Source organism: Tachysurus vachellii, chromosome 5 (assembly GCF_030014155.1).
Source record: "Tachysurus vachellii isolate PV-2020 chromosome 5, HZAU_Pvac_v1, whole genome shotgun sequence".
NCBI classification, from domain to species: domain Eukaryota; kingdom Metazoa; phylum Chordata; class Actinopteri; order Siluriformes; family Bagridae; genus Tachysurus; species Tachysurus vachellii.
In genome coordinates, this window is record NC_083464.1 from 26,129,045 (window position 1) to 26,143,637 (window position 14,593).

Consider the following 14,593-nt stretch of genomic DNA (forward strand, 5'->3'; position numbering starts at 1 on the left):
GCATAACAGCCCTCTCTCTTCTTCTCTCTCTACACACTCCTCGATCCCGTTCTCTCTCTCTCTCTCTCTCTCTCTCTCTCTCTCTCTCTCTCTCTCTCTCTCTCTCTCTCTCTCTCTGTCTTTCTCCCTTCCTCCTTTCAGGTGCATGTTAATTTTTCATGTTGTTGAAAGTCCCACGCTTCAAAAATAGCCCCCACTATCAAATATGTAGGTTCTATCATGGCCTGTTAGCGAGGCAAGCCGACGATCAATAACAGCAACTCAAATAAAGATAACAATGGGGGGGGGGGGGGGGGATTGGAAGCGTGTCAGCTGTGATTTAGGAAAGCTAAATGCTTTAGATGCCTTTGGAGAGAGAAAAAAGGGAGTGAGACAGGGAAGGAGCATGTGAAAGGAATCCTTTTTTTTTTTAAGCATTATTATTTTGCACGTAAGCTGCTGCTGCTGCCATACAATTCTGTGGCTTATTACATCGAGTCTGCCGCTACTATGGTTACGAACGTGGTTACTGTTAAGGGAAAAAAAAAATGACCAGAACTTTGAATAAATGGAATGATTACATCACAGCACAGTTGCCCTGGAGACAGTGTTTACCTTGAACTGGAGAGAAAAAGAAAAGATAGGTGGGTGTTTCCTTCCACTCATCTCTCTGTGATTAACATACTGTACATTTAGAATCAAAGCAAAGATGGTTAGCGACGCACGCATGCACTCGTGAAACAAAAAAACCACTGATGAAAATTCTTATGTATGCATTGCGTTTTACATTTCTGATTCATCGCATGCGGTGATGGGATGAATCAGGGAATCCAGTTAAGGACTGGATTCTTTTTCAATTTTTATGCAAACTGTATTCGTAGAAAACAAATAGAAATCTAAGCCCTAACCTAACATGCTCCCAGGTCATACACAGCTTTTTTATCAATTCGATTTTTTTCAATTCAATTTATTAGTATAGCGTTTTAACAACTGACATTGTTTCAAAGCAGCTTTACAAAAGCACAGAAACAGAATAAAAATTGAAGGCTGCAGATTCACTTAACTTTTAATCAGGAGTCAGCAGTGTGATTGTTGATCACTTGACTAGCAGGACTTAAGAGGTTAATTAAATACTTTAAATAAAATCCAAACTACATAAGGCATGGGTAGAATTGGTGCCCCATATCACAGAGAGTTTGCTCATTTCGTTTACACAGCATATAACAGACGCCCTCATCCAGAGCGACTTATTTTTATAATAAAAAAAAATAATGGGTCCCAGCAGTGGTAGCTTGATGGACCTGGGATTCAAACTCACAACCTTCTGATCAGCTCCTTAAACACTAAGCTACCACATCCCTATTTCCTTCCAACTCCCAAAAACCTGCCAGTCAATGTAGTACTACTAGTAAATGAACTACTCTAATTTCCTGTATGACAATTAAGAGTATGAATGTGTGTCCAAGGTGTCCTGAAACGGACTTCCATCCCATCCAGGGTGTTGTATTTTTTCCACCTTGTACACAGTGTTCCTGAAATTCTACACAACTCTGACCGGTGAGGTAAAAGAGGAATGAATGAATCCGAAAGCACAAGTTTTGTATGTCTGTTTTCCAGCTAAGTAGCGTTCATCTAACCCACCGCTCTTGCTGTAACTTGAGCAAGCTGTCATTCCTCTCCAAACATATGCCAGTGGAAGCAAGCTTGTCCAACCCAGGAGGACGAGTTCAAATATATGTCTGGATCTTCTGATTATGGACCCTCAGCACAACCTCTACATCACTTTGACAGCTCGGAAGTTCTGTCTGAAACAATATTCTGTTCTCTGAAACGTAACACTTTGCTATCCGACTCTCTCTGCTGTTATATGATGCCTGGCAAAAATAAAAAATAAAAAGTCACCACTTGGATTTAACTAAGCAAATAGGTAAAAGCCTTCCATTGTAAAATCAGTGCAGGGATTAATAAGTTTCAGGAGGCAACAAGTTCTTTAACCTTAACTGATGCAGTGTATAGGTTCTCATTTTTGATCAACCATGTCAGAAGACATATTCTGTGCATGTGGAAAAGATGTTATTCATCACACCTAGTGCCTACTGTACGATCTGGGGTTGCTTCAGTTGCTCAGCTTTATGTCCAGCAATGTTATCTATCCAAAAAATATGTGAACAGGACATTTACATTTATAGCATTTGGCAGACGCCCTTATCCAGAGCAATATTAGCATGTCCCAGCACTCTCATACTCTTATTCTACACACACTTTCCTCACTATAAGAGTGCATACTTTTAGTCTATAGTATAAATAGTAACATGGTATTAGTCGATTAGGCTGTTTGTAGGCAGCATTGCACAGGGGCAGAGGTAAAGGATCTGGACTGTTGATCGGAAGGTCGAGCCCCAGCACTGCCAAGCTGCCATTGCTGCCATTGTTGGCAAGACCATTAACCCTCCCTGCTCCAGGAGCGCTGTATAATATTAAATTATAAAATTGGGAAATGTGAAGAACAGAATTCCAGTGTGCTGTAATGTATGTGTGTCGATAATAAAGGCTTCTATGCCCCAATTTCATTTCATTTTATTCTGGGAATTGCTGTTTGTTGGCAATTCAGTCTCTGACATAACAGAATCCAGCAGGACAAAACAAGTAACAGTGAGCAAGCACTAGGTTTTTACTTAAAAGTACCGTTTTAAAGAAAAGTTGCTGTAGAAGCTCTTTGGAAAAGTCAGTGGAAACTATTCAGACACACAAGACACAGGAAAAGGTAGACAGAGGTTTCATATTTTTCTGCGTTTTCACTGGAAACAAGTTAACAGTGGTGCATGTTTATGATCTGCAGAATCTGCAGCGGTGGGCAGAGAGATGTTTATTCCTTGTTGCCAGGATCTAACAAATCAGCACATTTTTTTTTTTAAAACCAGTATTTCACTAGGGTTCCAAAATCAAGCCATATTTGTGCCGTATTTGTGTTTGTTATATTATAAATAATATAAATTACAGTGCCACTGCTCTTATCACCTATAGGCACACCTAAATTATCACCACAAAATGTGCACAAGAGGGAAGTCTATCTGTGCCAGTAATCAAAAAATAACATTAAAGGAAAAATGGGAAAGTGTAAGGATCTGAGTGACTCTGAAAAGGACAGTGGAAGATAGTGGTGATATGCAATGAAGTGGTCCAGGGATCATTGACACTCCTGTGTCGTGAAAACTGGCCCGTCAGATCCGATCCCACAGAAGAGCTACTGTAACACAAATTGCTGAAAAAGTTAATGCTGGCTATGATAGAAAGGTATCAGAACACACAGTGCATCGCAGCTTACTGTGTATGGGGCTGTGTAGCTTCAGATCCTGTGGATGGCCGAGTGCATGCGTGTGGCTCAAGAGATGACACCAGGATGCACTATGGGATGCAGGCAAGCCATAGCAGTGATAACTTTGACCAAATAAACAAAACAAATCCATAATAAACACGTTTACATACCTTTCAGCTGAATTTTAAGGGCGAGATGTAATTTAACTGGGATTACATTTTTTTCTTTCGTTTCCAAACAGCATTTTCTCGAAGGTCCCGTCGGCCGATTTGGATGCTTGGCATGGCTATGTAAATTTAGTCTCTTTTTTGGTAGCTCCAAACCCCACTGTGTTGTCAGCCATGTTATGCTGCTATGTTGGCAGACGAAACATTAAGGAAAACATGGAAAGAAGCTGCCTGCTCTTAGCTATTATTGGTTTATTAGTATTTTTAGTGGGGGGTACGGTGGCTTAGTGGTTAGCACGTTCGCCTCACACCTCCAGGGTTGGGGGTTCGATTCCCGCCTCCACCTTGTGTGTGTGGAGTTTGCATGTTCTCCCCGTGCCTCGGGGGTTTCCTCCGGGTACTCCGGTTTCCTCCCCCGGTCCAAAGACATACATGGTAGGTTGATTGGCATCTCTGGAAAAATTGTCCGTAGTGTGTGATTGCATGAGCGAATGAGAGTGTGTGTGTGTGCCCTGCGATGGGTTGGCACTCCGTCCAGGGTGTATCCTGCCTTGATGCCCGATGACCCGAGGTAGTTCGGGATAAGCGGTAGAAAATTAATGAGAGAGTGAGTAGTATTTTTAGTACCAGTGAATAAAGCGTGGTTCATAAAACAACTTGGGATGCCATGTTATCAAAACAACGACAAAATGTGTTTTTAGTATCACGGTGTTCGCGAACTTGCTGAGAAAACAGATCGTGGAGACGTTTTAATTGTTCATAAGCTAAAATCTTCACATCTCTCATCCTTAATGCTGTGCAAACGATGTTTTTTTCATTCACAGTCTTACTCGCACTCTTCGAAGAATGGAGGAACCCCTGCCGAGAGGCCTTATTTATTTATTTTTGTGGAGCTTTGTGATAAAACAACTCATTTGTCTTGCATCTTTTATAAATAGCAGCAGAGTGGAAAACATCACTTCTCACAGCACTGTTTCAAATTATATGTCTTATTCAGCACTGACAGGAGCATTACCGTCCATCTAAATACGGCATACAGAAAATGTGTTTGATGGACTGTTGACTTCATGAAATGTCATTATGATCAAGACCTGACTGACAGCCAAGCAAAGCGGGTACAGCGGATGCGTACGGAAAAATTATTATTAACGATTCCTTCGATTTCTGTAGCCTACGATCTCAAGATAATATTGAATCATGTTCAAATAATTCCATTTGAGAGAACTTGACAAAAGAGGAGTAATTGAGGGCTCCATAGTTACTATAAAATATAAATCTAATAAATTTTACTGATTTATTTTCCTCGTTTACTTTTTTTTTTTTTTTAAATTGATTTATTACATATTAAATTTCATTCAAAGAAAATAATTAATAGCAGCTGCTTTTAGGCAAACGGTGAATTGTTGTCTTTCAGAGGAAACTATATTAAAGCTTTAAATATAATTTTCTTTTTTTTTCCTCCAACTTTTTGTAACCAGATGTTAAACTTTACTGTTTCTGGCTAACACTGTATCTTTGAAAAAGGTCTGAGTTTAAATAGTAGGATATTTTCTCCCAAAATGTGGCTGTCTCTGGCAGTGTTTTAAGTTGAGATGGCCTATTCTACAATTCTACAATTCTACATCTGAATCAATCTACTTTGGCTTCTTCAGGAAATAAAGACCATCAAGGTGCCACTGCCGGGGCCCCTGAACAAGGCCCTTAACCCTCAATTGCTCTGCTGTTTAATTCAATTCAATTCAAGTTTATTTGTATAGCGCTTTTTACAATTGACATTGTCTCAAAGCAGCTTTACAGAACATAAACATAGAGCAAAAGGTTAATATAAAGAATAATATAAAGATTAATAGAATGCAAAATTCAAGATTAATATTAGATAGATTTAGTTCACAATGTGTATGTATTTATCCCCAATGAGCAATGGCCAGCAGTGGCAAGGAAAAACTCCCTTAGACGGTAAAGGAAGAAACCTTGAGAGGAACCAGACTCAAAGGGGAACCTCATCCTCATATGGGTGACACTGTGGGGGGGTGGGGGGGGGATTAACATATCTGCTGTTCATAATATTTGCAAGTCTGATATAATAGTGCACAGTATTATGGGATGTATTATGTGTACGCCTGACTAAAGAGATGAGTTTTTAATCTACATTTAAACTGGGAAAGTGTGTCTGAGCACCGAACACTATCAGGAAGACTATTCCAAAGTTTGGGAGCTAAATATGAAAACGCTCTACCGCCTTTAATAGACTTAGATATTCTGGGAACTACCAGAAGTCCTGAGTTTTGTGATCTCAGAGAGCACGAAGGACTGTAACATGTTAGAAGACTAGTTAGATACATGGGCGCTAAACCATTAAGAGCCTTATACGTGAGTAGCAGCAGTTTGTAATCAATTCTAAACTTAACAGGTAGCCAGTGTAGAGATGATAAAATTGGGGATATATGATCATATTTTCTTGTCCTGGTAAGAACTCTGGCAGCTGCATTTTGGACTAACTGTATTTATTAAATTTATTAAAGATGCAGGACAAATGAGATACATGTATGTTGCTTTGCATAAGGGCCTTGTAATGTAACACGGTTCTGACTGTCACTGTCGTCACCAGAATATACAAAAACAAATGTCGTTATGTCCCTATGTAAGGTATAACATGACAGACTGTGCTGCCAGTTGTCATTAGGGCCATAATATAGTTTTTGGCATGATATTCAACTGAAACCGGTGACAACCCGATGCATATGACTATATTTAAGCAATAACGATGAGCATGAGTGACGTACAGTAGTGCTGAACATCAGCAGGGTTGTGATTTGTGTACAGTGGAATATTTCCATACAACACGTGTGTCAGTTCGCTTACACAACGAATTCATGAATGACTCTTAATTAGCTTAATATTGTGGAATGTCCTCTAGGCATGTAAGTTCCTGTTATCGCTTATGTTATATATTACCTGTCCCTGTGTATGAGCTGTTATAATATATATGGCACATGTATAAAAACCTATCGTTCATATTACAGCCTGAACTACTGTCCAAGGCGTGCAATCATGCAAAGACAATAACATTCTGACCAATCAGGTTGGAGAATTCACCCTCACTTATGCCCATAATTCATGAGCCTAGATCGCTGTTTATTAGTCTGCATAAGTTCAAGACCTCTCCAGAGGATTATTATAAACCCGATGACTCCTAAATGTCTTTTTCAGATTAAACCTTTAAGGTAGCGGCTCAATGCTAACACTTGTATTATTAAAAACACTGACCTTTTAATCAAAGCACTGTCATGTTAAAACTGAAGCTTGCAATCCAGAAGGCAGAGGAACCCTGCCAAATCAGGATGTTATTAAATATGGGAAGCTTCTGTCTACCCTGCACCACCCTCTTAATGTCTCCTCAATCATTTTTATGCAACTATTTTCCCATTCGTCAATTAATCAGTGGCAGAGAGATTTGTCAGTGGCAATAACCCAATATACAGAAGCTCAGACTCAGATTTAACCAAGTGGATCCTTACAAAATGGCAAATGAATTCTGATTATTATCATATTACATTTATGATGCATGAAACTGTCAGAATGGATGTTAGAGCTATAACAGAAATGTCTCTCTTATAATTCTGTCCTGATCATGTTCAGCTGATTTTATATGATGGGGTTTAAAATCAGACCTAAAAAGATTCGTACTTAACACGATGTGTGCAAATCTTTTCTTGAATCATCCCTTCTGTTTGGACGTGTGTGTATGCTTCTCTCTTGAGAGATCATTCTTGAGTGCGAGCTGGTGCTAAAAGTGGTTGTTATGGCACTGTGTCCTTACAGATAAAGAATGCAGCAGCCAACGTGCTTCGAGAAACATGGCTGATCTACAAACACACCAAGTTGATGAAGAAGATCGACCACTCGCGTGTTCGCAAGCACCAGAGGAAATTCCTGCAAGCCATCCACCAGTGAGCAAAAACCAATGCATTCACTCAGTCCTACTTTATTCTCAGACGCTCTTTACGAACACCACACTTGGTATTGATTCAAATCAAATCTGATCAGATCAGATTCACACCTTACAAACATTAACAAGCATATCAACAAAGCCTAATATTAGTCTGTAGTCTTGCTTGGTATTTTCACACAGGCCCTTTAGTTTTAGTGCTTTCACAGTAGTTAACCTGTCTGACCAAACAGTAGGATAGATCCCTGTTCCTGGAGATTCTACATAAATGAAACGGTCAGTTCCAACCCAACAGCCAACACACAAAACATCTGGATCAGACGTATCCCATTAGGTATGAGTTTCTCTGACCGCATTCCGTCTGTCTACATTGTAGTAGTTTTATAAACCGTTGCAGAAACTGATCTGGTCAAGGATTCGGTTATTGAAACTCAGAGTGGGGGCACGGTGGCTTAGTGGTGAGCACGTTCGCCTCACACCTCTCGGGGTTCGATTCCCGCCTCCGCCTTGTGTGAGTGGAGTTTGCATGTTCTCCCCGTGCCTCAGGGGTTTCCTCCGGGTACTCCGGTTTCCTCCCCCGGTCCAAAGACATGCATGGTAGGTTGATTGGCATCTCTGGAAAAATTGTCCGTAGTGTGTGATTGTGTGAGTGAATGAGTGTGTGTGTGTGCCCTGCGATGGGTTGGCACTCTGTCCAGGGTGTATCCTGCCTTGATGCCCGATGACGCCTGAGATAGGCACAGGCTCCCCGTGACCCGAGGTAGTTCGGATAAGCGGTAGAAGATGAATGAATGAATGAATGAATGAATGAATGAATGAAACTCAAAGTGATGAGAATGGAGACAATGTGAACCAAAAATATTAGTTTATTACCTTATAATATTCTTATATATGTCTTGTTGGCAAGGAAAAACTCCCTGAGATGATATGAGGAAGAAACCTTAAGAGGAACCAGACTCAGAAGGGAACCTCATCCTAAAGAGTGACACTAGACACTTGGGTTTTGTTCCACCAACTCAACTCAGAAACCAATTTAACATGTTATCACGCCTTCGTCTGTGTCTCTCGTGACTGTAGAAGGGCAAATCTCCTCAGTCACCTGAGTGGCATCTTAATCAGATAGCTTGTTAACTTGAAAGCTCAAATTATTTCAAGTGATGTCGGTGTATTCTCTAAGCCTTCACAAAAACTTAACTAAACTGTTCAAGTAAACACCTTCAAATGATAATGGGATAGAAGGTACTGTATATCTCCAGAAAACAGTTTAGTCACCAGTTGTTAATCTAATACATATTAATAATGACACATATTAATTTAACTGTAGACCAACACACCTTCATATTCTGGCCCATTGACCCTTGTAACGATAAGTTCACACATACAGCAACAAAGCAACCAGAGATTATTCATTTAAAAGAGCTGGCGACATTATCGACGACCACCTTTGGTGACTAGAAGTGGGCGTGTCCAGCAACTTAGCAGTAAATTTATGCAAGTATGGAGCGACTTGGTGCACCAGAGGGCACGTGATTAGTGATATCATGATATGATATTAATGATATTAATGTTAATTAATATTATATGTTAAATAATATTAATGTTAATAATGACACATGATATTAATGTTGGTGTTTGGTCTACTTGACAGTGGGTTATTTTATAGACATGTGCCAACACTTTCTATAGACGAAGCCATACTCAGACAGTGTGGACCATCACACCACTGATAGACCTATGGGGAAAGCTTTCATTGCTTGCCAGGTCACTCACAACTTCTTGAGTTAGGCTTGTGAGACTTTATAATCTCCGAGCTGCCAGATTCATATCCTTAAGGCCTTGTTCCTCTTGGTGGTGAACTGATTTGAATGTATCCAGTAGAGACAGAACGGGTAACGAATCGATAATGTGAACCCAATGAATACCAATACAGATGGGGACAGTAGGAGTGATTATCCATCCATCCATCCATCCATTTTCTACCGCTTATCCGGTGCCGGGTCGCGGGGGCAGCAGTCTAAGCAGGGACGCTCAGACTTCCCTCTCCCCAGACACTTCCTCCAGCTCTTCCGGGGGAATACCGAGGCATTCCCAGGCCAGCCGAGAGACATAGTCCCTCCAGCGTGTCCTAGGTCTTCCCCGGGGCCTCCTCCCGGTTGGACATGCCCGGAACACCTCCCCAGGGAGGCGTCCAGGAGGCATCCGGAACAGCCACCTTAGCTGACTCCTCTCGATGTGGAGGAGCAGCGGCTCTGCTCTGAGCTCCTCCCGGGTGACTGAGCCCCTCACCCTGTCTCTAAGGGAGCGCCCAGCCACCCTGCGGAGGAAACTCATTTCGGCCGCCTGTATCTGGGATCTTGTCCTTTTGGTCATGACCCAAAGCTCATGACCATAGGTGAGGGTAGGAACGTAGATCGACTGGTAAATAGAGAGCTTCGCCTTGCGGCTCAGCTCTTTCTTCACCACAACAGACCGGTATATCGACCGCATCACTGCAGAAGATGCACCGATCCGCCTGTCGCTCTCCCGCTCCATCCTTCCCTCACTCGTGAACAAGACCCCAAGATACTTAAACTCCTCCACTTGAGGCAGGAGCTCTCCACCAACCTGAAGGGGACAAGCCACCCTTTTCCGGTTGAGAACCATGGCCTCGGACTTGGAGGTGCTGATTCTCATCCCCGCCGCTTCACACTCGGCTGCAAACCGTCCCAGTGCACGCTGAAGGTCCTGATTTGAGGAAGCCAACAGGACAACATCATCTGCAAAAAGCATAGACGAAATCCTGTGGTCCCCAAACCGGACTCCCTCCGACCCCCGACTGCGCCTAGAAATCCTGTCCATACAGATAATGAACAGGACCGGTGACAAAGGGCAGCCCTGCCGGAGTCCAACATGCACCGGGAACAAGTCTGACTTACTGCCGGCAATGCGAACCAAACTCCTGCTCCGGTCATATAGGGACCGGACAGCCCTTAGCAGAGGGCCCCGGACCCCATACTCCCAGAGCACCCCCCACAGGTCACCACGAGGGACACAGTCGAATGCCTTCTCCAGATCCACAAAGCACATGTGGACTGGTTGGGCAAACTCCCATGAACCCTCCAGCAACCTGGCGAGGGTATAGAGATGGTCCAGTGTTCCACGACCGGGACGAAACCCGCATTGTTCCTCCTGAATCCGAGGTTTGACTATCGGACGAATTCTCCTCTCCAGTCCCCTGGCATAGACTTTTCCGGGGAGGCTGAGGAGTGTGATCCCCCTATAGTTGGAACACACCCTCCGGTCCCCCTTCTTAAACAGAGGGACCACCACCCCAGTCTGCCAGTCCAGAGGCACTGTCCCCAGCCTCCATGCGACGTTGCAGAGGCGTGTCAACCAAGACAGCCCCACAACATCCAGAGACTTGAGGTACTCAGGGCGGATCTCATCCACCCCCGGTGCCTTGCCACTGAGGAGCTTCTCAACTACCTCAGTGACCTCAGCTTGGGGGATCGACGAGTCCACAACTGAGCCCTCGGCCTCTGCTTCCTCAATGGAAGACATGTCGGTGGGGTTGAGGAGAACCTCGAAGTACTCCTTCCACCGTCCGAGGATATCCCCAGTCGAAGTCAGCAGATTCCCACTCCCACTGTAAACAGTGTGAGCAGGGCACTGCTTCCCTCTCCTGAGGCGCCGGACGGTTTGCCAGAATTTCTTCGAGGCCAACCGATAGTCCTTCTCCATGGCCTCACCGAACTCCTCCCAGACCCGAGTTTTTGCCTCCGAAACCACCCGGGCTGAAGCTCGCTTGGCCCTCCGGTACCTATCAGCTGCCTCCGGAGTCCCCCGAGCCAACCAGGCTCGATAGGACTCCTTCTTCAGCTTGACGGCATCCCTTACTTCCGGGGTCCACCACCGGGTTCGGGGATTGCCGCCACGACAGGCACCGGAGACCTTACGGCCACAGCTCCGAGCGGCTGCGTCGACAATGGAGGTGGAGAACATGGTCCACTCGGACTCAATGTCTCCAACCTCCCTCGGGATCTGGTTGAAGCTCTGCCGGAGGTGGGAGTTGAAGTTCTCTCTGACTGGAGACTCTGTCAAACGTTCCCAGCAGACCCTCACAGTACGTTTGGGTCTGCCAAGTCTGTCCAACTTCCTCCCCCGCCATCGGATCCAACTCAACACCAGGTGGTGATCAGTTGACAGCTCCGCCCCTCTCTTCACCCGAGTGTCCAAGACATACGGCCGGAGATCAGATGAAACAACCACAAAGTCGATCATCGACCTCTGACCTAGGGTGTCCTGGTGCCATGTGTACTGATGGACACCCTTATGCTTGAACATGGTGTTCGTTATGGACAAACTGTGACTAGCACAGAAGTCCAATAACAGAACACCACTCGGGTTCAGGTCGGGGGGGCGTTCCTCCCAATCACGCCCCTCCAGGTGTCACTGTCGCTGCCCACATGAGCGTTGAAGTCCCCCAGTAGAACGATGGAGTCCCCGGTTGGAGCACTTTCCAGCACCCCTTCCAGAGACGCCAAGAAGGTCGGGTACTCTACACTGCCATTTGGCCCGTAAGCTCAAATAACAGTGAGAGACCTATACACGACCCGCAGGCGCAGGGAAACGACCCTCTTGTTCACCGGGGTGAACTCCAACACATGGTTGCTGAGCTGGGGGGCTATGAGCAAGCCCACACCAGCCCGCCACCTCTCACCGCGGGCAACTCCAGAGTAGTAGAGAGTCCAGCCTCTCTCAAGGAGTTGGGTTCCAGAGCCCAAGCTGTGCGTGGAGGCAAGCCCAACTATCTCTAGTCAGTATCTCGCAACCTCCCGCACCAGCTCAGGCTCCTTTCCCCCCAGCGTGGTGTAGGAGTGATTAGTCAGGGTTTATTTTTTTATTTTTTTTTAAATAAAAATTGCTTTTACATTGTTGGTTATGTTCTTCCAGAAGCTCGAAAGGAGGGTTTCCAGGTTTTTCCCACCATGAATTCCCATCGCAGATACAATTCAACAACCACACAAACTATGGTTTTCTGTTCTTTTACTGTTCTTCGTTTCCTCAGTGATTTCAAAACAAGTTAATATGTGCATTTCTGTGTGTACCAACAACATGCAGACGTTATACCTGATGATTTGACCTGCAAACAGTTTAAACTTTCATCAATCATCAGGCTTTAACATTTGAATGGGCATTGTGTGTTTTTTCATTATTATTAAAAGAAAATGATCTCAAAATATGATAGAGGCATTATTAATAAATTATTTTATAATTTTATGGGATCAATCCATTTGGATGTGTAGCAGCACTGAACATTGTGTTTTCTGTAATCTGAGGATAGAAAGCTATATTGTTATAATTTGTTCATTGTTTTTTCCTCACAGTTCTTTCTCTTCTGGTTTTAATCTGAACATGAAAACATTAATATTTTGCGTACTAACCAGATGCAGATACAAGTAGAAATAAGAGAATTACGTTACACGTAGAAGTCTACAGCAGTAGTGAGCACACCTTTGTACAGCAGCTTTGTTTTAAAAGTTTACAGGAAGCCCCGTAGTCTCGATTACTTTTTACATGCTAAAATTTGATGATGTTGGACAAGACACTGGTATGAATTATTGCAATAATGCATTGTGCGTGTTCATGTGTGTGTTTGTGTGTTTTCAGACTGCGAAGTGTAAAAATGGAGCAAAGAAAACTGAGTGACCAGGCCAACACACTAGTGGACCTCTCAAAGGTGAGCGCACAGCGAACCACATAATCGTTCACTGCCTACACACCTACATTTCTACAAGTCGACAAGTACTGAGAATTTGTAACGTTCACCCAAATGCACTGATGGTCCGAGTTCAACACACACAAGCAAGGTCTTATCATTACCTGCTGTTATTACCCCCAAGGTGTGACTCAAACACACACACACACACACAGCCTGCCCAAATACATCTCAGTAATTCTGTTTCCATGTTGACCTGCTTGTTTCTGTGGCTTTGCGTCTCCTAGCAACCAGAACCGGTGTTAAAGCAGAGATGTCAGTGGGCGTGTGTGGAGAGACGCACACAGAGAGAGAGAAAGTGATCCATTTAAATACAGCAAGTTCATAACGTGTGTGTGTGTGTGAGGTTCATGCGAGAGTGGCAGAGAGAATGCCAATGTTAGGATGAGTGTATGCATGTGTCTGAGATGGGGAGAAAAAAATTGGTGTGTGTTTGTGTATCGCTTAGCTTGACTTCCCCTCAGGGAATCCCCATCATCGCCATCTTAAGGGCTGTTCTGATGCTTTTTTGAGGATATAGCTGCCGATATCAGGAGCAGAACCCAGATGTTACTTTTTCATTACAGCAACAAGTAGCCATATACACTAACTGTCCACTTTATTAGAAACACCTGCACACTGATGCAGTTATCCGATCAGCCAATCAGGTGGCAGCAGCACGCGGCAGAAAATCACGCAGATACAAATCAGAGATAAGATAAGATGACGGTTTTGTGCATTTTGAGATGCTTTTCAACTCACCACAGATGTAAAGAGTGACACATTTTATATATATATATATATATATATATATATATATATATATATATATATATATATATATATATATCTCAACAAGCCATTCCATTCAGAGAACCGTCACTCACGTGTGTGTCGTGTTGTGCCCCCCCCACACACACACACCATTCTGTTTAAACTCTTCAGAGTGTTGGGTGAAAATCCCAGATCAAACGTTTCTGAAATACTCAAAGCAGCCACAATAAAAGCTGTTGATCAGAAGAGATCAGACTTTTCCCCAGTACTAATGTTTGTTGTGAACATTACCAGAAGCTCTTGACCTATTTGAATTGAATTATTGCATAAATGATCATATCAGGTGTTCCTATTAAACTGGACAGCAAGTGTACATTTGTACATGAAAGAAAATAAACCCTGTGTGTGTTGGTGTTTAAACAGAAGCCAAATCCATAATGCAAATTCAATACTACACTTGTTACTAAGCTGTCACTGAGAACTGGTGTAGTTTTGAATTTGGTCATGATATTAGAGGGGAAGTCTCTATTTAATATCCATCAATAGCTTGACAATGAATTTGTTAGGGCTGAGCAGTGATAGCGCACACAAACAAATGATTAAATAACGGTCTTGTTCGGGTTGTTCTTGTTCTCCGGTTTAGTAATCCTCATCAATCATCTCGCTCTTAC

At 43.3% G+C, this 14,593-nt stretch overlaps 1 protein-coding gene across 1 annotated transcript in view; it reads left to right on the plus strand.

Moving 5' to 3' along the window:
• Positions 1-14,593, plus strand: part of kcnn3 (potassium intermediate/small conductance calcium-activated channel, subfamily N, member 3) — a 76,090-nt gene that overhangs the window by 59,424 nt on the left and 2,073 nt on the right. Inside the window, exons 8-9 of the mRNA XM_060870808.1 lie at positions 7,285-7,412; positions 13,061-13,130. Coding sequence (XP_060726791.1) covers positions 7,285-7,412; positions 13,061-13,130 — 198 coding nt within the window. The remainder of the gene's footprint in view (positions 1-7,284; positions 7,413-13,060; positions 13,131-14,593) is intronic.